Here is a 22,335-nt window from a genome sequence, read left to right on the forward strand (position 1 = left end):
GTTCAATGGGCAACTCACCACTTTCTGATTTGACCATCTATGTGACAGGTGTTTGTTTGGAGGTTGGGATGAAAAGTGTACTAAGGAAGCATAAGGCAGGATCTTGATAATCAAACAAAAAGCATAGACGTCCTATATTTCTATAGTATAACATTTGTTTTATATTTAATTGCATGTTTTATTTTTTTTAATTTTCTTTTACCTATTCTTTACAAAATATTCAAGGGGGTTTCATTGCCATGCAATTTGGAAAATTAAGCCTATTTTCCCAACAGAGTTATTCTTCATTTGTGTGATTGCATTTCATAAATGAAAAGGAGCTGCTAATAATCATACATTTCATTCCTGACAGCCTCCCTTTGTTAATTAGTGCTCAACAGCACCACAATAATTAAAAATTTTAAAGCTACATTAGGTTGCAAATCAAGAATATATTTATAGAAAATAAGGGTTGTGGAATTAAACATTGAAATTAAGCATTGCTTCTAATTAGAAGAGTGTAGGTAAAGTAATTGGAAACAAAATTCTAAAGTGAAAGAGTCCTAGAGGCTGTCTCATTCTGCCACTAATCGCAACTAGGTAAGTCCAGTATGTTGAAGATTTCCTAATCTGGAGACTTTTCAACATTTCACAACCCACTGAGTCAAGGATTTCTTTGATGTGGTTTACCCAGAGGTTTTATGCAGCATTGAAAGTTTATTTTCCTTTAATGAAAATAGAAGATTGGTTCATCTGTTTATTTAATACCTCCAAACATGTCAAGGGATTCAGTGTTTCACTACAGAATTTGTGTTCTCTATTAAAAATTACTCTGATTTCCCTTGCTCTCACCACAGAAGACTGAGCTTATTGTCTACCATCTTTCTAACGTATACTCGCTACATGACAATAATGGTACCATAGGCATTTCTCGAAGGAATTCCTATCTTTTTTATGCCTATTAAGTACCGGAATGAACATCTTCGCAATTACAGCTAGATGAGGTTGCAGAAAAAAACAGTTGTAAATTAACTCTTTATAGCAGAGTTTCTCAAAATTTGGTTAAGCTAGCTACTAGCATTCAAACTGCCTAGGACACTTATTAAAAATGGAGGTTTCTAGGCCAAATACCAGAAACTTCTGAATCTGAGTTGATGGCAATGGGACATAGGAATCTGCATACTTCATAAAACTCTGAAAGTGATTATTATCTAAGCTGGTGTTTGAGAAACACTCTTCTAGGGAAGAAAATTCCTCTATACATATTTGAGCCAGAAACTATTCTTTCTCCTTCCCTCTCCTCTTCTCATTCCCCAGTGCTCCAGCTAAGTCATTTAATGCAACATAAGTAGTTTGCTTGTGACAAGGAGTCTTTTATGAGGAACTCATAAAGCATGAGAGTTAGGATGTTCCTCTATCAGCCTCAATCTTATTAACTTCCCTTTGTTTGAGAGGATGAGCAGCTACCGTTCAACATTTCCTCTGCACCAGGGCCATGGGAGGCAGCATAATGTACTGGTTGATAGCACAGGCTTTTCCCAGATTTGCTCTTTCCTTACCAGCCATTTTTCCAGCCCATCCAAGTAGGTAGACTCTTGGTATGAGTTTTGCTAGGCCTGTCTTGCTTAGCCACTGTGGCCGTCTCATAGCTGAGATACTTGGGACTAAATGGTAGTTCCACAGGTGCCCCAGGGCTCTTGGAACTACTCTGGATCAATCCTCTTAGACAAGGACTCAGCAACTTCTGGGCTCTTCCAGCTGTGGCACGAGCCAAAGTGTTCTCTTCTGCTACTGTGAACTTCATCTACTGAACATGACATGAGGGGACTGCTGTGTCTTCTCTAGAGAATATGGATGTTCTTCTAAGATAAACTCCTTAGTAGGAAAGGTAATAGTAATTTTAAAGATTAATCACTTTCTTGATCATACAACTACTCCACCTGATGTGACATTTAAATATTTCTCACCACACAACACTAGAAACTAGAAATGAGGACAAATAAAAACCTGTGAGACAGTTGGATTTTTCCCCTCTGTGTTAAGTATTAGACTATTGGTCATTATTATAAGGGAAAAACATTGTTGTTAAATCCCTTTTTAACATCATACACTAAAATAAATTCCAGGGTGATTTAGGACTTAAATATGGCAAAAGAATAATAATAAAAGACATATAGGTAAATGTTTAATCTAATTTTGAGTTGTAAATATTTTTCTGAATGTAAAAACAAAGGAAAAAACTTTTAGAAAAGACTGGCAAATGTAACTGTATACATATTAACTTAATTACCTCAAAATTACATATAAATAAAATTAAAAGGTAAATGTCTAACCAACCAAACTAAACTAAGGCATAAAACAAAGTCAAGGCCATAAAAAAGCAATTACAGATGATAAATGGCCAAAGAATATAAAATACTGAGCTTCATTAGTAATGAAATAAACGTGTATGAAGATTAGATACCATTTGCATGTATCAAAATAGCAAAAACTTTAAAAGATAATAAAAGTAGCTTTAATAAGGGCTTAGGAAAATGATACTTTCATACATATAATGCTGGTGGAAATATAAAATGCTATAGTTTTTCTAGACAATAACTTGTCAATATATATTAAAATCATTGAAACATTCATACCCTTTGACCCAGAAATTCCAATTAAGAGTGTTTATCCTGTGGAAATTATCAGAGATGACAATCAATATTTATGGACAAGGGTGTTTAAGCATGATTATATAATTTTAATAAAATCTGCATTTATATAACAGAATACTATGAAAAGGTAAAAATTTTGTTTTTAATTCTCATTCCTCTAAGACTGGGATTATATAATATGAAAAAAAGGATGTTTTATAAACTTATCATTCCTAACACTACCCACAGAAATTATCTACATAAAGTATTTCCTGGTGGAAATAAACAGAAGTGAGAAGGCCTTGGAGCTGAGTGGGAGGAGAACTTGGAGGAGACCATGAGTTTTTGAAGGTCAAGGAACATTGATTTACACAAGAGAAAATGCTCTTAACATATTATAGGGAGGATTTAAAAACATCACAAAATAATGTATATATGAAGATCCAGTTTTGTAAGATATGTTTGTACTAAATCTACATCGAGATGTTAACAGGAAGAGAGTTAATTTTATTATTACTTATAGTCTTCTACTGTAAGCATGTATTCAGAAAACAAGAAGCAGACTTAGTAATGGTGATTAGAAGCTTTCTGGGCCTTACTTTGCTTCCAGGGCCAGAGCGAAGATGCCAGCAGCCAGGGGTGCCGAGGCCGAGGTGCCCGTGTGGGTCCCTGTACAGTCATTGTGCAGGTCAGCACTCGTCTGTGTGGCACCAGAAGGGGAGAGAAACGTGGGAGAACATGTGAGGAGTGTGGTCCTGTCCCTGAGGGAAACCATACCGAGGGCCGCATCTGCTATGATCAGGAAACTGAGCTGATTCGATTCCCTGCTTCCTTCTCTAAACCACAGACGGGTGCTTGCCATCTGCTGATATTTTAGTTCACTCTCCTCTCCATGCAACTTGTCTATAATTCTGGCATCAGGGTGCCTTTTGGGGGGATGAAATACTCCCACTATGAATATTTTCTGCTCTGAGATTCCCAAACGAAATGCTGTCTGTAAAAAAGGGACTGTTTCAAAATCACTGTGAATCATGCTGGCCCATTAATCATCAGATCCATTGTGTTTGGTCTGGCATATTTAGAACTTCTGCCTCATGCAAAATTCCCTGTTGCCTTCAGATTGACATTTGACTGCCTCTTTGGTACAAGAATATAAAGCCATTCTGATTTCGGCCACTTGAACTAGTTGTTCAAAACTTGTTTAGTGTGTAGTTTGAACTCACTGTTGATGCAATTTGATGCCCATGAGTTAGTGTCCACATCTGCGCATTGATGAAAATGGTGTGTTTTCCAAATGGGAAGTGTGCTAGACTTAGGTCTAGTACACTGAATTCTAAAACTGCTCTTCAATAGATGTATCCCAAGGGCAAGGCACTTGGTTTCCCCATCTGTAAAATGAGGTTGACATTTCCTGACTCAGATTCTGAGGCTGGAATGAGATCCTGCTTATGAAAGCATCTTTACACAATATTATTGAATGTAAAGATTTCCCTAGGCTTATTTTAGGTTAATTAAGAAGAGGTTGCTGAGACAAAGGGAAGAAACCAAAGCGACTTCCAATCTGTCTGCCTGAAGAACCACAGTACTGCTGGTAGAGCAATTAGTTGGGCCAAAGGATTCCTAACAAGACACCCACCCAGGCTCCTGCTCTCTGGCTTTTAGCTAGTGATTTCAATGTATGGGAGGGAGGTGTGAAAAACTAATTTGTTCTATTATCACCTCCTTTGGCTTCCCACTCCGAGTGGCTGAATTTCTCCAGTTATGGTGGCTCTGCTCCTCAGAGGGCTGCGGAAGCAAGGCTGCCCTTTTTATCCGTTGACGCAAGTGAGCCCCCGGAGATGACTGTGCTGAGGAAGAGGTTTGTGCAAGACAAAGACTATTTATTGCCACCGTCTCAAATAGAATTCACCATCTGTCTCTATGGCTGATTTACCTAAGGAGCGGTCTTTACAGAGATGGAAATTCCTCCTCCTCCTTCAGAGCAGAGCAGCTCAGATGTGGGACAGTCTATGAAATGGTGACTCTGAAATGCATAGCGGACCGTTTTCTCAAAAGCAATTCTGGACAACAGCCAGGAACTCTGACCACCAAGGAAAATATGTCTGATATGCTCCTTTCAAAGGCAATAAAATATGCCCGCCATAAAGAATCCCTTGGTAGCCCTGGCCGAAGTGGCTCAGTCGGTAGGGAGTCATCCTGTGTACTGAAAGGTTGCTAGTTCAGTTCCCTATCAGGGCACATGCCTGGGTTGTGAGTTTGATACCTGGTAGGGGGCATGCAGGAGGCAGCCAATCCATGTTTCGCTCTTCTCTCTCTCTCTCTCTCTCTCTCTCTCTCTCTCTCTCTCTCTCTCTCTCTCTCTCTCTATCTCTCTTCCCTGTCTAAAAAAAGACTCCCTGGGCAGACTGTCACTATTATTTGTGTAACTGAAGATATGGGCATGAGAGGGAGGTCAATGCTTTTAAGTTGAAACAACAGTTTTACTGTCGAAATTAGAGCAGTTGACAGGAGCAGGCAGAGTTCCAGAACTGTGATCCAGTAGGAAGAAGACAGTAATCCTGACAATTTTGGTGAGATGCTATTAACATGAATTTTACAAACTTTTCAAAGTCTAGTCATCTAAATGACCTGTTCTCTCACTGGGATTAGAATATACATACTTTAGCTAGTTGGCTCTTTCTGTGTCAGAAGTTAAATGTGGGACTTTAAATTTTCAAGTTAAAAGTGCCTCTCTGTTCTCAAAGCTTCACATGGCCCTTGAAGGAAAATCCAATAATTGTCCTTGGCAGTCTGACTCATGGACGCAGAGTCACAGCCACACGTGGGCTGGAGATGCTCTCTGAGCATATACTCTTCCCGAGCTGCTTATGCAGATGCTGAGAAGTTCACCTCAGGGGAAATGTAGCCTGTTATTTTCCTGTAGGTCGTTTGTTCTTAGGAGACATCGCTGGTGTATGCTCTGTATTTTTATCATCTGCTAAAGGGCAAGCCAGACCATATCCCTGCTATTAAAGGATCAGCAAGTACAGGGTGATAGAGCCCCTACAATCCTGAGATGCCCTTTAAGGCTGTTTTCAGGGAGGCATCACACAAGCTGACTAGACATTTAGAGTCTTGACTGTAGGTAATGACTGACTGGTGGCTTCTCAGGGCTGAGTTTAAAAATGACTGAGACACAACATCTTCCGGGAAGAAGCGTAATTATCCCAAGAGAGAAAACTTCCCAATATATGCCAGCCTTTCAAGTGAGCAAAGGACGAGTCTCCCCAATTGAGACATCATGCTTAAACAAATCAGTTTTACTAAAGGATTCTTGTGAATGCAAGTCATGCTCTTCTACCTAAGCAGAGAGAGTTAGACAAAAGCAACATACGATTCGCTGGTCAGTGTAATCCCCGCTGCTGTACGAGGTGGCCAGCGTGGAGGAGCACTTCTCCGCATACCAGGGGGACAGGCCCTGCTGTGAGGCACTGCTGATGGAGATGGTGTAGATGCTGTCTGTGTACCCGTCGCAGTCACAGTTATCTCCCTGACGCCCCCCGTTTCCAGATGCCCAGACGAAGATGGAGCCCTTTCCTTGTCTCCCCTGAAAGAAAAACCTGAATATATCACATCTATTATCATCTATTGGGGTCACTGTCACACCTCCATAACAGCCCCAACAAATACATGCTGAGACAGTTATTGTGGCCTTTTTCACCTCTAGGTACTCCAGCATCAATGCTGGAAATCTTGTGAAACTTCCTATTGTGGAGCCACGGGCTTCTGGCTCTGCCAGTCCTTTCTCTGGGCCCTCTCTGGGGTGGGGCAGAGCTGGGGCTTTTCTTTATTTTGCAGATTCATAATCTGGCCCTTAGCACTTGCTCATTTTTTTTCACTCCTCCCTTGCCTTATGTCACTACATCTGAATCTTTGAACTTCCTATCCTTTCTGCTTGAATCTTCTGGTTTACTAATAGAACGAAAAAATCCGGCATTATTCGGATCTGCTTTGCAGCTGCATTGAAAGGGACTCTTCAATTGAATGGACCTCGTCAAGGCTACTCTCTCTGTGATTTTTCAATATGTGCTCTCCAGAGTTTCTACTTTTGTTTCATCCTGTGCAGAACAAGGCCATAGAATACTGGCAAGAATGAAATAAACCCAAGGCACACGTATTCACCAGGCACGTGCAGAGCGGAAGGTAGCACCCTGTTATATTTATATTTAAGGATGCATTTTCAGAGCATTTGAAAGAAGTCTGGGTAGTAATTTATCTAGTGTGAAAATTCAAAACAGCAGGAAAATGAGAAAGGACATAATCCGGAGTATTTTTTTAAGTATATGTTTTAAGAGTAATGAATCTCTGTTGAGTGACTGACCCAAATGGGGGAAAATATCGCAACCCTTAACTTCTGTCCCTCTTGAAGAATGATTTGGCTCTCTGAATGCATTTCAAATCATAAGCAACTGCAAGAAATTGACAACCATTTCTTTCCATATAAGCTAAATGTTCTTCCCTTCTCAACATATCCACAGTCAGGTTTCATTCCAGGTGGGTCTGCGTTAAGCATCTCACCTGTTTAACACCATATTCAAATGCCTTCTGGGCGAGTCGACCAGGCCCCTCCACAGTTTTCCCATCGTCGTTCGGGCCCCAGCTCGCACTGTAAATGTCCACATGCCCAGGATTGAATCCAATTGAACTGGCTTCAATAGCATCGGTCACAATGCCATCCAACATTCTTATGCCTGAACAGCAAAACACACAAATAATAAGTTGATGTCAGGATGTACATGTAGAATGGCATAATGCTCTTAATATTTATTTTTTAAAAGGACTGTCAAAAGAGTCAAAAACAGGGTAGCCACTGGATGTCCCAAATGCCCATGGCCTGCTGCTAACAGCACATAGGAAAGGTACAATCACTGCCTCCATAAACTTTCTTACCCGCTTTTAGAGATAACTATGTGCTATGCAGTAGCCACGGTTATCGTGGATTACAAAATGTCCCACCTCCCTCCACTACTCCAATAACCTAGAAATAACAGTATAGCTTTTAGAAAGAGGCACCAAACAGACCTCCCTTGATATATCTTCTCATGACTATACCACGAACGGCTGTGGCCCAACCTGTGCCATACAAATGACTCTGTACAGGAAACCGTGGAGCTTGCAAAGGTCTACCCACGATAGGAAACTAACAAATAGGAAAAGAACTCTTGTTTCTAAGCACTGATTAAAAATAACCCCGAGGCCATTCTTTTATGTGTTTGCTATGAAACATTTTCAAGGAACATGCTTCCTTTTCTTCTAAATAATCTCAAGGATGAAATCATTGCCATGGATTTTGCTCCTGAGGGAGAATCGTTTTTCATCAGCAGAAGGCAGACTCGGTAGCTCCTTGTGCTTTCCTACAGGCTGCCACCCATCATCAGACTCATGCACTCAAGTGCCAGGAAGGCAGAAGCAATTTAGATGGATACAGGAAGCTACCTGGTTATTGCTGGCTTCAGGCTGATAATGCAACAGAGTGCACAGCTTCAGATTTTCACACTATTATTTACAATGGAGCACAGGTAAAAACCATGTAATTGACAGGATTCATGAAAGTCATATTTATTTTCTTTAAAAATGCATTTTGGGGGAAATTCCAGCTCTTCAATTTATGAGGTGCATGATCTGGGGACAAGTCACTTAACTTCTCTCTACCTCAGTTTCTTCAACTATAAAATGGGGATAATAACAGCTCACATGTATTGATGATGTACTATATGCTGCTACCATTCTTAACTTAAGGCTTTAAACTTATAAACTCATCTATCCTTACGACAACCATTTGAGGGGGGTCCTATAATTCTCCCCATTTTAGAGGTGGAGAGACTGAGGTCAGAGATGGACAGTGACTTGCTCAAGGCCACACAGACTGAAATTGGGAAGCCAGGACTTGAGTACCCAAATATGTCCTGTTAAATTCCAGGACACACTGCCTATAGTGTGTTGTTGGATAAGTGATGGCCATATGGTAGATGCTTCAAATGAAAATTATTATATAAAAATGAACTTGGGGCTAGACCGTCAAAGGGTAGAGTAATGAAAGAAAATCAGTAGACTTGGAATGAGAAGTCTTGTGTTTTAGCTCTACGCTGCCGGAAACTGTTACCTTGAGAATTTTGTTTCTGATTCCTCCTTCATAAAATAAAGAGATCAGATGATTCTCTCATAAACTATAGGTACTTAGTTTATTATCACTTAAAAAGTGAATTCTTTTTCTAGGTGATTACATAATCTGTACTTCTTCATTTTCATTAAATTAACATGGCACTTTGATGGTGTTAGTGTCAAAGAAATTACGAATGACAAAATCTAAGAGTGTGCTGTATTAGGGAGAGAGACCTTATATATGCCAAGATGGATATTTATTTTATTTGTAAAAAGGGATAGAATCTCTGTGAGCTCTTTCGGATCCAGTCTCCACCGCCCTTATCCACAGGAACTGCATCGATGGGTTCTCTTGTCTTCCCACTGGGTTCCACCAACTGAGGACAGCAGCAGGAGGTTGGGGGATGAGGGGAAAGTGCGGTACTCACTCCCCTGATTCCTTCTTGCCTGGAAATAGCTTGGTGGTTGTGCTCAAGGCTGTAGCTCCTGGCCAGTGATTCTCTCCTATGGCCACAGCTTTCTGTCTCCAGTTTCCACTGACTCCTTCCACTTGTTCCTTTGGGCCTAAAGGTGGTAACATCTGCCTACATCTGTTAGCCCTTGTTGGTTTCCTTTGAACTCTTGTAAACAGTTCCTTTATTTAATTGCCCTGATGGAACTGACCATATGTTTCCCCACAAAAACACTGACTGAAACAACTAGAGATTCTAAATTCTTGCTATTGAAGATAACCTTTGGCTTCTTAACATAACAAGCATGTATTCTTTTTATTTTTAAAAGCTGTTCTTTGCCATGAAATGAAGAACTGCAGAATTCAGAGGCAGGGAAATTCTTTGCCTAAATTTCTTCCTCCTCTTGTTCCCTGAATAAGCACACAACACAAAAACCTTCTAAATCAGAACACAGAGAAAATTAGGTTTGTTTTAAAAGCTATTCAACATTTCAAACCCCCTCCCCATCTGTATTGGCTTATATTCATTTTCTAGGAATCCAGATCTTTTGATTCGTTTGCAAATCACACCCAAGTTCTACAGCACATTTTGTATGGAGTCCATTTCTTCCTCTGGTTGTTGAAAGCTCCCCCTCTCCCCACCTCATTTACACCAGGTAATGCAAGACTCAAGTTAAAAGTGCAAAACTAGCCAGGCCAGTGTGGTTCAGTGGTTGAACATTGACCTATGAACCAGGAGGTCACGGTTCAATTCCTGGTCACAGCATATGCCTGGATTGCAGTAGGGTGCATGCAGGAGGCAAAATCAATGATTCTCTCTCATCATTGATGTTTCTCTCATGCCCTCTCACTTCCTCTCTGAAATCAATAAAAAAATATTTTTTTTAAAGTGCAAAACTATAGGAACAGCCCTCTGCTTTACCTCCAACTTTGGCATCATATGCAACTCCGACCCCACACTTGTAATTATTTGCTTGCATGGCAATTTCTCCTGCGCATCTGGTCCCGTGTCTGAAGATTAAAAAATAGGAATTATAAAACATAAATGACAAACATTTGTTCTGTATATGAATCCATGGTACATGGATATGTTAACCTTTCATCTGCCTTTTCTCTGGTTTCTTCCCATCAGCATTAGATGAAATATAGGTATCAAGTGAAGGGAATAGGCACAGGAGCCAGAGTATATGAGTATATGAGTTAACATTTTAGCTTCCGCCACTAACTAGTGGTGTGACCATGGGCAAGTGTCCTCAAAGGGTTGTGAGATCACATGAGATACTGTGTATAGAGTGCTTAGAATAGTGGTTGGTACATAGTGGTTGGACTTTTTTGGATTAGGTTACCTTGGACCAGCTCCAGTAGGATATGATAGAACAGAGTCTTCTCCCACGATATCCTCCTCCTCTAACCACACACCAAACTAAAACATTTGAGGGTTTCCTGGTACTAAGAGAAGTCTGAGATTTTAAGAAGACACTACAGGCTAATTGGGAAACCAGGAGACTTCTGCAACTCTGATTGGGACCTGAGGCCTGAACAAGATGGGGTTTGCAATCAGGCAAAAAGGGTAATTGATGATTTCTGAGTATTTGGAGGGGAAAAAAATCCATCTCTAATTCAGACCAAAGCCCGCCCTTGTTGGTATGGCTCAGTTGGTTGGGCGTCATCCTGTGCACAAAAGGGTTTCTGGTTCGATTCTAGGTCAGGGCACATGCCCAGGTTGTGGGCTTGATCCCCCCCATTAGGGGGCATGCAGGAGGAAGCCAAGCAATAGTCTGCTCTCACATCTATGTTTCTCTCTCTCTCCTTCCCTTCCTCTCTCTCTAAACATCTATTTAAAATAAAAATTAAAAATAAAACAGAACAAAGCCCACCATTAAAGCATCAATTCTGAAATTTGGGGGATAATAATTGCCTTTTCCCACCCTGACCTCAGAAGGGCTATAAATTAAGAGAACTTTAATGTAAATTTGTTGATTTTATGATTATATTCTATTATGCAAGCACCTGGGAGCATTGTGAAGGCTGTTGGTGCCTGGGAGGAGCTATTGACCAGATATGCTGACATAGAGGAAAAGAGAAGAAGGGTGAGCTAGTGCAACTCTGTCAGCCAGCTACTTTTATAAGCTATGACACTAGGCGTCTATTAATTTTGCCTGGTAAGAAATATATAAATCCAAAATTAACTGGGTAATCCAAAATAATTGTTTCACCTATCTCTTTTTCCTAAAGTACCAGAGATGATTTCCCACGAAATGATAGTCCTGCTTCTTCTGAATATTGGCTAAGAATCCTGCGTCAGAACAATGTAATTATCTTTAATTCAGGGTCTTCCCTAGTGCAGCAGACATCTGCTTCTTTTTTGCCTCCTAGAATTTTCCCCTTTTGGAAAGTGGCCCTCCCTCACTCCTTGTGATTCTTTTTCTCTCATGAGGCTCCTTCTCCCAGATAAGCTTTCAAGGATTAATGCAGAATATAAAGAGATTTCTATTCTTTCTCCAGAATCTTCAGCTTTAGGTTCCATCTGAGTCACATGGATCTTGTTGCTAGGCAAGATTCTGTTGAGAATGAAGCTGTTAGGTGAGCAGCACTAGGAGATGGAGACAGAGTATTTGGTGTCTTGATGGCACATTACTTGAGCTCCTGGATCTTGCAATGCTTGAAGCTAGAGCATCCCTTGGGTGAAATTATTTTTTAATACAGATATTACTTAATCTTTGAGGTAGGATTCTCTCACTTGCAACTGAAACTATCCTGACAACTATACCCATTTTCTAAGAAATGTGTTCACATTGAATACATAGAAGGTGCCCTGTTTGATGGATTAGCCCTCTTTGCCTTTCTACAAGGAAAAATTCAGTTGCCATCCTCCAGGAAATCTATTCCCAACAGTCACCACTGCCTATATTTAAATAGTATGGGAGGCAGGGCCCAGGATAGCAAAATCTCTAATCTGAGCCAACAGAATCAACTTGTTTGAAAACATCCCTAGCAGTGTACACCTGTCCTATAAATGATGCAATGTGACATGACCTATTATTTATCTCTCCTTACACATTGAGGACTATTTTCTCGAAAGGTGTAGTAGGATCATCCTACAAATAGGGGTTAGTATTTTTTCCTCCACTTATCCGCAGTTTCCACTTCCACACTTTGAAAAAGAAGGAAGACTTTATCCAAGTGGTTCTACATCATTCCTTATAGACGTGTAGCCTTTTCTCTTTCCTTAAATCAGGTTTGAGGTAAAATAACCCTCTATTATCTTAGAACAACGGCAGCAACTGACATTAAAACACATTGACTTTTAGAAAAGTACTCCACAAGATACTTTAAAGACTACTATTATACTGGTTAACATTTCCTTGTCACACATGTTATTTAACTAGAATCTGTAATTGGTATTGAAATAGGAATACAGATTCATGCCAGCTTAATAGTAAGAGTTACCTGCACCTTTAAGATTTTATTATTTAGTGATTCCTCATTTGATTTGCAGAGGAGAATTCAAATGCAGCTTCTATTAATCTCGTTTACATATTACTTCAGCTCCTGAATCTTGCACTGCTTAAAGCTAGAGCATCCCTGGGGTTAAATTGTTTTTTAATCCCCATATTACTTAATCTTTGAGTTACAGCAGCAACACAGATAGTTTGGAGCCATAATGCCCTGGAATTGGGTGATAATAGGTCTCAAACTGTTATAAGGCCAAGATAACATGGGGCCATTCATTTTCCAGACCTGAGGGATTTATTTCTGACAGCATGCTTGAAGAAATTTTTTGTAATATCCTTTGATAAATGATGAGAATGCTACACTTCTGGTTGATAGTCAAGAAGATCCTGAGAGATAGTTGCTTATAATTTTCAGATAGTAGATTCTGAACTGGCTCAGAAAATTGACTTGTCTCTGCTATCTCCTATCACATTCTTGTCATGCAGATTTCTCACTGAAAAGAGGTGTATCTTAGTTGTTAAATGAGAAGCTTTAATCATCGTCATAGCAAATACAACTTTTTTGTTGTTGTTGCAGGCACTATGCAAGCCAATTACACATATAAACTCATTTAATCTCTATCGTAACCCAGTAAAATAGTTACTACACTGTTATCCCTTTTTAATAGGTGATAAAACTGAGGCAAAAGAAATTAAATAATTTACTTAGTCACTTAACTATTAAGTGGCAGATTAATACTTGATCTCAATCTAGCTGCAAAGTCTGTACTTAACTGTTTGGCTACTCTACTCTCTCTCTGTACTATGTGGGAGATCCAGGCTATGCTCTGAAACTCAGAGTTTTCAGGTACAAAATAAGTACATTTATATGGGCTACTTCCTTATGGGCCTTTGGAGCTCTGTGACTTGGAAGAATCTATAATAATAAAAGCATAATATGCAAATCAATCGAACAACCAAACAGCAGAATGACCGTCCAGATGACCGTCCAGATGACCTTCCAGACGACCATGCTATGACACGCACTGGTGCCAGGCCAGCCAAGGCGGGTGCGATGCAATTTGTTGGGAGGCCCCCGCCTTGCCCCATGATCACCCCACAGAGGGAGGCCCAGGCCAGCCAAGTGATCGCACCCCACACCTGTCGCCTGCAGAGGTAGGCGACCCTTGGCAGGAGAGGGGGGGGGGCAGTGCCATACAGATGGCAAGCAGTGGCAGCAGCGGGGGCAGGGCCAGCTGCTGGCAGCCAGGGGAAGGAAAGCCCTGATAGGCCCTGATCAATGGTCAGGCCTAGGGACCCTACCTGAGGAGTCCCGGATTGCAAGAGGGTGCAGGCTGGACTGAGGGACACCTCCCTATCCCATGCATGAATTTCATGCACCGGGCCCCTAGTTATATTATAAATACTGTGTTTATTATAAATATTGTGATGTGAGATTTCTTCTTTTGGGAGGATAGAGGGAAATCTGTATCCCTCTTCTCATGAGTAGAAAAATTCTAGAGAATATCATTTCATTAAGTATTCACCTATCATGCAGCCATCACCAATGTTGGATCCTGGGGCCAGACCCAGAGTACACTGCCTGGGGAGGAGGCAACACCTCCAGCTAACAGCTTCCTCTACTGCACCTATGTGTCTGCTGGCATATTTCCTCTTACTCTGGATCAAGTGGGTGAGGTGAGAGTTGTCATTTTTACTAAATTCCAAGAAGGGCACTCCTTTCTTTCAAGCACTTATTGCCATTTCTTTAGGAAGTTCCTTTCAGGGGGTAAGGAAGAGATGCTTTGTCACCCACTTTAGGAGAAAAAATAAAAAATAGAGCCAGAGCGGTGATGTCCTCAGGTCACTCTCAATACTGGTAATGAGCGAAGTTATGACAACCAGCCAGGCTAACATCACACAATAATGTCCCAAAAGAGCAGATGTTCTTCCTGGTCCTGCACTGCCCTGACTCAGAAAATGGCTGAAAATTTACACGGGGACCCTGCTGTGAGTTCTAGAAACATCTCACTTTCCACAAGGACACTCCCTCACAGTTCTTGTTGTATTGTTAATAGATGTTCTAACCTCTCATGGGTGTCCCTTTAAGAAATAAACCCTAGAAGAAGTAAGTGGTACTGAAAGAAGCAGTATCTTGGAACCCTCCCCAATCCGCCTCTTCTCCCATAGCAGGAAATAGACCCTCAGAAGTTGAAGCCAAGTCCATGAGCTCCAGCCTCCCTTCCTGGGTTTTGTCAGCCTCTGGAGGGGAAATCATTCAAAGAAACAACTTTAGGTCAAAATTATTCCATCAGCCACATTGGAATTCTGAGAGAGAATAAGGGAGAAAGAGAGAATAAGGGATAAGGAAAGTGAAAGTGAGAGAGAGGAGAGAGAACTTGATTGACCTGAGTTGGATAGTAGTCCAAGAGAGAGAAAGCCACGTGAAGAGAAGAGGGAAGCACTTTATGGGGCATCCACAAAGCTTTTTGTGGCTTGCTCTTTCCATTCCCACTTGTAATAGCAAGCCCTAATTTTGCCTTGGCTTGATCTATTTTGATGTCTCTTCGAGGTGGAGCAAATAAAGAGGAAAGTGTGCATGTCTCCTTAAAGTCTATGAGATATATCATTATGCACAAAGATGAGTTCGCACATGGACATTGACACTTGAGGCCACATGCCTAGAGGCTGAAGTTTCTTTGGGGTTAGGAAAGAAGGTTAAACTGTCTTTGATCTTTACTTGGCTTCCTGCTTTGGCAGATCTGGCTCTTGGCCTCCCTCATCACCCTGTAGCTGCTATGGAGAGTCAATATAGGAGTCAGAAGATATCCTCTTTTTCCCCTTAACTTTAAAATATCCAGCAGGAGCTCTGGAACAGGGTGCTTACTAATCCAATGACCCAGAGACTGTGCTGAATTTGACAACCATGCCTCAAGGTACTTTTCTCTTGTATGATGTCTGGCCCTGCTCTTCTGAAGGAACTGGTCAGCATGGTTGTGGCCACCATAGGAAGCTTTGGGGATTTATTATTTGGGCATCTGTATTTCTTTTCATGACTAACATCAAGCATGTTTCTAATATGGGAAGATTAATAGAGGAATAAGGAACAGGGGTGGGCTAAACATTTTTACTCTTTATGCCCCAAGCATTCTTTTTAAAGCTATAACTATTCAGTAACATTTGAGGGGAGTATCCTATATAATAAAAGGGAAATATGCAAAGTGACCCTAATGGCAGAATGACAGGAACGACCGGTTACTATGATGCACACTGACCAGCAGGGGGCAGATGTTCAATGCAGGAGCTGCTCCCTTGTGGTCAGTGCACTTCCACAGGGGGAGCCCCATTCAGCCACAAGCTGGGCTGATGGCTGCAAGCACAATGGCAGTGGCAGGAGCCTCTCCCGCCTCCTCGGCAGCACTAAGGATGTCCAACTGCGGCTTAGGCTCGATCCCCTGGGGAGCGGACCTAAGCCAGCAGGTGGACATCCCCCATGAGGTCCCAGACTGTGAGAGGGCACAGGCTGGGCTGAGCACTGCTTCCCCCCACAAGAGTGCATGAATTTCCGTGTACCAGCCTCTAGTTTTATAATATAAGAAGAAATTTTAATTGGAATATGGTTCTATAAGCCAAAAGAGAAGTTTGGGTTTCTGTTTTAAAAGCAGTACAATATTGTGGTATGGATAGTGTGCATGAACAGTTCTGAGAGCTCAAATAAAAGCACTTTAAAGTACTACACCCCTGGCCCCCAGCCCCCTGGCAAATCCACATTTACTCACTTGTTCTCATTTGTGGGATCATATCGGGGAAATGGATCATGGTCATTATCATTAAAATCATAGCTAGCCTCTGGATCCTGAAAAGACAACAAAAATAACACCGTAGCATCATAAAAAATGACACAGCACTTCCCAAGCCTTCTACCCCTATCCCCTTTCCAGACTGGCTGACAGCTTGAAAGTCTGCATTTCAGAGTTTCTGGCCCAGTGGTTGGTCATTTGTTATACCCATAAACCAGGAAGAGACAGAGAATCAAGCCAACATCCAATTCTCAGTGAATGTCACCAAACTGATAGCTCATGGACACTCATAGGATACTAAAACCGGAGGAATCAGTTAGTTCAGTTAATTCAATCACCTTATTTTCCACATGAGAAAGTTGAGGTCCAGAGAAGTTGAATGGCATAACTAAGCTATAGAGCAAGTTAGCAACACTGTGACACTCATCTCTCTTATGAATATAGGTGAAAAGAGGTGGATCAGGTTCACAGCAATCTCTTTCCGCTTCCCCAGGTATACCAAGTAAACGTGTAATTTAACTAAAGAGGGTAGGCTTGAAATTCAAGACAAGCTTCCAGGTCCACCCCCTTTTCAACCAGATTGCTACACTTAAACTTCCACTAGGAATTCTATCACACTACTTCCACTTCTCTATATTTTCATAACCTTTCATAATTCCTACTTTCTGCTAATCTTATCTCTTCTTTCCCCTCTCCTCCCCTTTGCTCTTTGGCTATGGAATGTAGCTGAGTGGAAAGGATAAGAGAAAGACAAGGGACAGTGTTAAAGATGAAGCACTAATCTAAATAAAGGCCTAAGCTATTATGGAAAGCTTCATAAACAATTAAGTAAATACTTTTCATTTACTTATTTCCCACTTGTAATAAGCTTTTTTTTTCTCAGCCTGTCCTTTTTGCACTGTGTGATGCACACTTTGAATCTGCATGGAAGGCATCCTATTCACATAGCTTCACAGTGTGAAAGATGCTGACTCATGAGGGAGGTGAAGAGGAAGACTGTGAACATGATCTGGGGCATCAGGCTTGATTTGATTACTTTAATGTCACCCGTACTGAATGGCATGGAGTCTGAATGACTTTTCATAATTTACTTGGTGTAGGTGCCTTTTCCCACCCCCAGTACATATGACTTTGTACAGTCCTTAAATTCTTTCGATGTCCCCTGATACAGTAAATTTATATGGGCTGCCAGGGAGGTGAAGGAAATGACAAAACCTTGGCCCATCATTCCCTGGGCCAACATCTGAGCAGCTTCCTGCTTGAGGGAAGGAAAGTCCTAACTGTCTTTGTAGACAGCTCCCAGACTCACATAATTGGCATAGATGTCTGTGTGATTCCACTCCAAGCCATCATCCAGTACAGTGATAACAACTCCTTTGCCAGTGATGCCTTTTTGCCAAACAGGTATCACATGGAGATCCAGCTTGGGCAGGGATGCGGTCATCCTAGTATCTTGCTGGTAAAGAAACACAAAGAAGCATTGATAAAGGCATAATTTGCTTACTACAAAATGAGAAGTGAAGCCACAGTCCAGCGACCCATCTTTGTTTTTCCTGAGGTCACTCTCCTCTTTAGAAGAAGGCCATTAGGTGAAATAAAAAACAAAGTTGAGGGTAGGGCCCGGTGAATCATCAGAGTGCTGCTCTTCCCAGTAGTTTCAATGGAAAATCACTCCAAGGAATGAATCACCCTGTGCCCTTCTCTTTGAGTTACATGGCTTTGGAGAAGACCTTTGTCCCTAGCTTTCATTTATAATGACGTGTTCCAGCCTTTCCTCTACCTAAGCTTTACCTGGTAGCCCATGTTCCTATCTCCCCCAAATCCTAAGATTATATTGCCACAACAAGCCTACTTTATATTGTCTTGTTCACAGTCATTTGTGAATGGTCTTTATAACTTTTTTGAAAGGAAAAACAGAACTGAGAATGACCAGGATGCTGTGGTCTCACCAGGACTTGCAATTTAATTGTCTACTTGCAAATATTAGTGATTTAGAGAGTAAGTATCTGTGGGAGGGAATTTGGGGTTTTCTTTTGCAGATAGCATTTCTGAAATGTGTGGGACTATTAGGAGAAAAGAGCTGAACAGCAAGGGAACACAGACCTGAGCACATTCCCGTGCATTTAAGAGAAGTACATTAGAAGTGTGCCAGGTTTATGGTAAAGGGGTCAATAAGACATTTATAAATAACAAAGGTGTCAGTGAACGGACTGCTGATACGCCTCAGAAAGAGGTTGGGGAACACTTTACTAACCAACAGGAAGCTGAGTTACAGGAGGCTGGAATTACAGGCATATGGTTGGCTGAAGCCGGGGAAGAAGGCCTCTAAGTCAGTCACAAGAACAACCATAGAATGTGGTTGTTAAGAGTAGGGCCTCTGGAGCTCTGAATTATGAGCCACTAGAAACCAGGTGACTTTGGCAAGTTATTCAACTTGCCAGTGTCTCTGCTTCTTCATCTGTTAAATGGGCAGAATTGCTATATCTACAACATAATGTTATTGTAAAAATTAAGTGAGTTCTTTCATGTCAAATAGTATAGAATAGTATTTGGCACATAGTAAATGCACAGATGTTAGCTAATGAGACTCTTTTTCAACGGGCAAGTGATGCTTAGGTTAAGAGAGAGTCAAAAGGAATTGATCCCCTTTGCGATCCATTATGCAACAAGGATGTCTAAGCCTTAGCTTATGACCATCATAAAAATTTATCTTTTATAATATTCTTGCATATATTACTACTCTGGAGGCTTTATACTAAAACAGAAGGGAGGACACTTTGTAGGCTAGCAATGCCCACATACCAATAAGGATTTGGTAGCTATCTTAAAGGTAGAATGGTTTGCAAAACTGGACATCTGCAAATAGATATTTTTTGTCTTTCCTTGTATTCCTGGCCTTGTTCAGAAATTCTTACCTGTAAGCACATAAGAATTGTCACTCAGAGGTTTATATACAGAATCATGTTTACTGTATTCTTTGAGTGATGGTTCTCAAGAGTAACTTTAATGAAATGTGTTGTTGTTTTTTTGCATTAATACTGTTTTGGAACCCCTAACTTGCAAGACATGGTTCTTCTGCATTACTCCAGGTAAGCTTAAGAAAACATGAAGGTAACCCCCACAACCACAGCAGCTGAAGATCTGTGTTTCAGACACTCTCACCTAGTAAAACAGAAGATCCAGATCATGGAAGGTCCCATTAGCCCTGATCTCCAAGTAGCATAGCCCTTGCTGAATTCTCCCATCATTAAAACAAATCTATTGTGCAGATGTAACAAAATAAAAAATGAGGGTCCCACACAGTCCTGCAGGTACTTACCAAGTACCACTGCTGCTTCCACATCGGATCATTGAAGAGATTTACTGCTGAGTCTTTCAGAACTGAACGTTTACTTCTCTCCTTTCCATACTGTTGTTCAGCCCATATAACCTACAAGGAGTTTTATAGCAAAAAAAAAAATCAACAGTCAAATAGCAACCTCTGTGTAATCATCTTTCCTCTAACTAGGCCTAATACCCATCCCATCAGAGTTTAGGCAGCTCCACAATGTTTATGTTTAACTGCAGATCAAACTGGCAGCTCAGTGAGAAGGATTTGCCCACTGGGGAGATGAACATTTCCTCTATTACAGTAAAGTGAACCTTTAGGGGGAGGAGAAGGCGTCAGTAAAGTGATGATTGCCTCAAATTATTTACACTGTGATTACAGTGGAAGTACAAATTCAGCCTGCTTTCATCAGCAAATGGACCATAATACCCATTTTTTATATTGAGGTTCCAGGACTCTGTAGGTGAAAATTTGTTCATGGAATGAGTCAACAGGCTAAGAGATCCCAGAGACTGTTTTTATGATGCTCTTACAGCTTAATTTCTCTTCCATTACACACAAAAGGTAGAAATAGCAATGTTACACAAGACATGTCTTTGCAAATCTGGCTCCCCTGTGCTTCAACCTCCTACTTAAGAGTATTTAATATGAGAAACAGATCCAGGGTGATGAATGAGCACTATTGACCATGCACACTTACCATTAATTTAGTCTCATGTATAATGCAAAGAGATGTGACAGTACAAAAATTACCTGCCCCACATTTATGGCATAATCCCATTATACTTGAGGCCCTGAGAGGGAGAGGGGCTTCCTTGTGGAGATATTCATTAGGAGATAATATCCTGCTCTTATTTTGCTGAGCAGCAAGACTGTTTCCTACCCAAAGCATAGCCTCTCTGTTGTAAACATGATGACAGTCCAGGGTGTGTTGGGATATTGTTAATGTGAGGATACTTATGAGTCATCTAAAACTAAAAACTAAAATATAATTTGCAACTGAAGGATAAAACTATCCACTAAGACTGAATTTGCAATTAGAAAATATACTGCAAGCCAATTATAAATATTGGAGGGACTTGAGGGCTAGAAATTAGTCACTATAATTTATTTTTTTTAAGTGCCTGTGTTTTCAAGCTTAATTGTTTGGCTTAAAATACCCAATGCTTGGAATATACTGCTTGCCCCTGAGTCAGTCTTTGAAAGCTGGCTGCTAGGGAATAAGAACTAATTTTTGAGGAAGAGAGTAACTTATAGTTGGAGATTTCATCAACAGTCGTAGAGATAGAGGGTTGCTGCATTTCAGAGGGCTAATTTGAAAGGATATCATTCCCCATCAAAAAAAAAGGCAATAAAGTGACAAAAGCAATTTTTTTTAAATGGAATATAAAAAGAGGCACTCTGACATTCAATTGTTGGAAACTGTTGTGATCAGTGTCACTGACTGCAGATCCCTTATTAACCTCTAAAGGAGCAAACCAAGTGGAACAGAATAAAATGGTGGTCTTACTTTGTGTATAATGGGTATTACGCACTTAATTTTGTAAATAATCCTTTTGATAGGGAAAGAGCATTAAAGATCACTTAGTCCACCCATCCGCTCAAGCTTCTATGGGTTCTAGGATTTTTCCTACAATTAAATTATTCTGGAGATAATTTTATAGGATCATACAGACTTCTTTCTCATGAAGTGATGTTAGAGAGTACATTCGTAGCTCTTCTTCATTGCTCCTTGAGATTTATCCCCCAAATCAACTATTAAGGAAATATCTAAAGAATGGAACTGGTGCATCTGTTCATTTTAGTGAGATTATTTTAAATAATAACAACAGCTAGGGATGCTCCACTCTGTCCAGTTTTCTCCTATGAAGATGAGAAGGGAGGTCAGTTTGATTTCCTTGTACATTGCTGCCAGGCATGCCTTTAATAAAGAAGGAAGTCTCTCTCATTTTGCCCGAGGACTAAGCTTAGCCAGAGTCCTGAAAGTTGTCCTTCTTCCCAGAGCCCACAGATAAGAAGCTGTCTGTTTGGGGATGGTGAAGGAAAGTCTTCACTAGACAAGAAACTTTTAAAGTAGTGTTCTGGGCTCTGATTTGATTTCCCACTTCTAGCCATTAATGCCAGTAAAAGCCAGCAATGGGTGTGTCTGAGCTGTGTTTCACTGTCTGTGGTCCTGAGATAGCACTCTTTGTCAGGGTATGGTTGCATTTTACATTGGAGCAGTAGTAACTCAGATCCAATTATTCCCTACCCTCATAATCTGTCTTATTATTTTCTTAAAAATTTTTAATCCTCACCCAAGGATATGCTGCTATTGATTTTTTTTTAAAGAGAGAAGAAGGGGTGGGGGAGAGAGAGAGAGAGAGACCCTCCTCCCTCCTGTACATGCTCTGACTGGAGATTGAACAGAAATCTAGGCATGTGCCCTGGTGGAGAATTGAACCCACAACCCTTTGGCACATGGGATGACCCTCCAACCAACTGAACTATCTGGCCAAGGCTGTCTTATTCTCTTTCTAAAATTCTATTAGTTGCAGGACAAATGAAAAAATAAATTATTTCACAGGAT

The 22,335-nt window shown here is 40.8% G+C and overlaps 1 protein-coding gene across 1 annotated transcript in view; it reads right to left on the minus strand.

Annotated features, from left to right (window-relative positions):
• PCSK1 (proprotein convertase subtilisin/kexin type 1) overlaps positions 1 to 22,335 on the minus strand; it is a 40,305-nt gene that overhangs the window by 13,158 nt on the left and 4,812 nt on the right. Inside the window, exons 3-9 of the mRNA XM_081088649.1 lie at positions 19,758 to 19,868; positions 17,748 to 17,894; positions 16,418 to 16,494; positions 10,127 to 10,215; positions 7,170 to 7,342; positions 5,986 to 6,198; positions 3,212 to 3,312 (exon numbers count right to left, since the gene is read on the minus strand). Of these exons, the coding sequence (XP_080944775.1) occupies positions 3,212 to 3,312; positions 5,986 to 6,198; positions 7,170 to 7,342; positions 10,127 to 10,215; positions 16,418 to 16,494; positions 17,748 to 17,894; positions 19,758 to 19,868 (911 nt within the window). The remainder of the gene's footprint in view (positions 1 to 3,211; positions 3,313 to 5,985; positions 6,199 to 7,169; positions 7,343 to 10,126; positions 10,216 to 16,417; positions 16,495 to 17,747; positions 17,895 to 19,757; positions 19,869 to 22,335) is intronic.

Source organism: Myotis nattereri (assembly GCF_964212035.1).
Source record: "Myotis nattereri genome assembly, chromosome: 4".
Classification (NCBI taxonomy): Eukaryota; Metazoa; Chordata; class Mammalia; order Chiroptera; family Vespertilionidae; genus Myotis; species Myotis nattereri.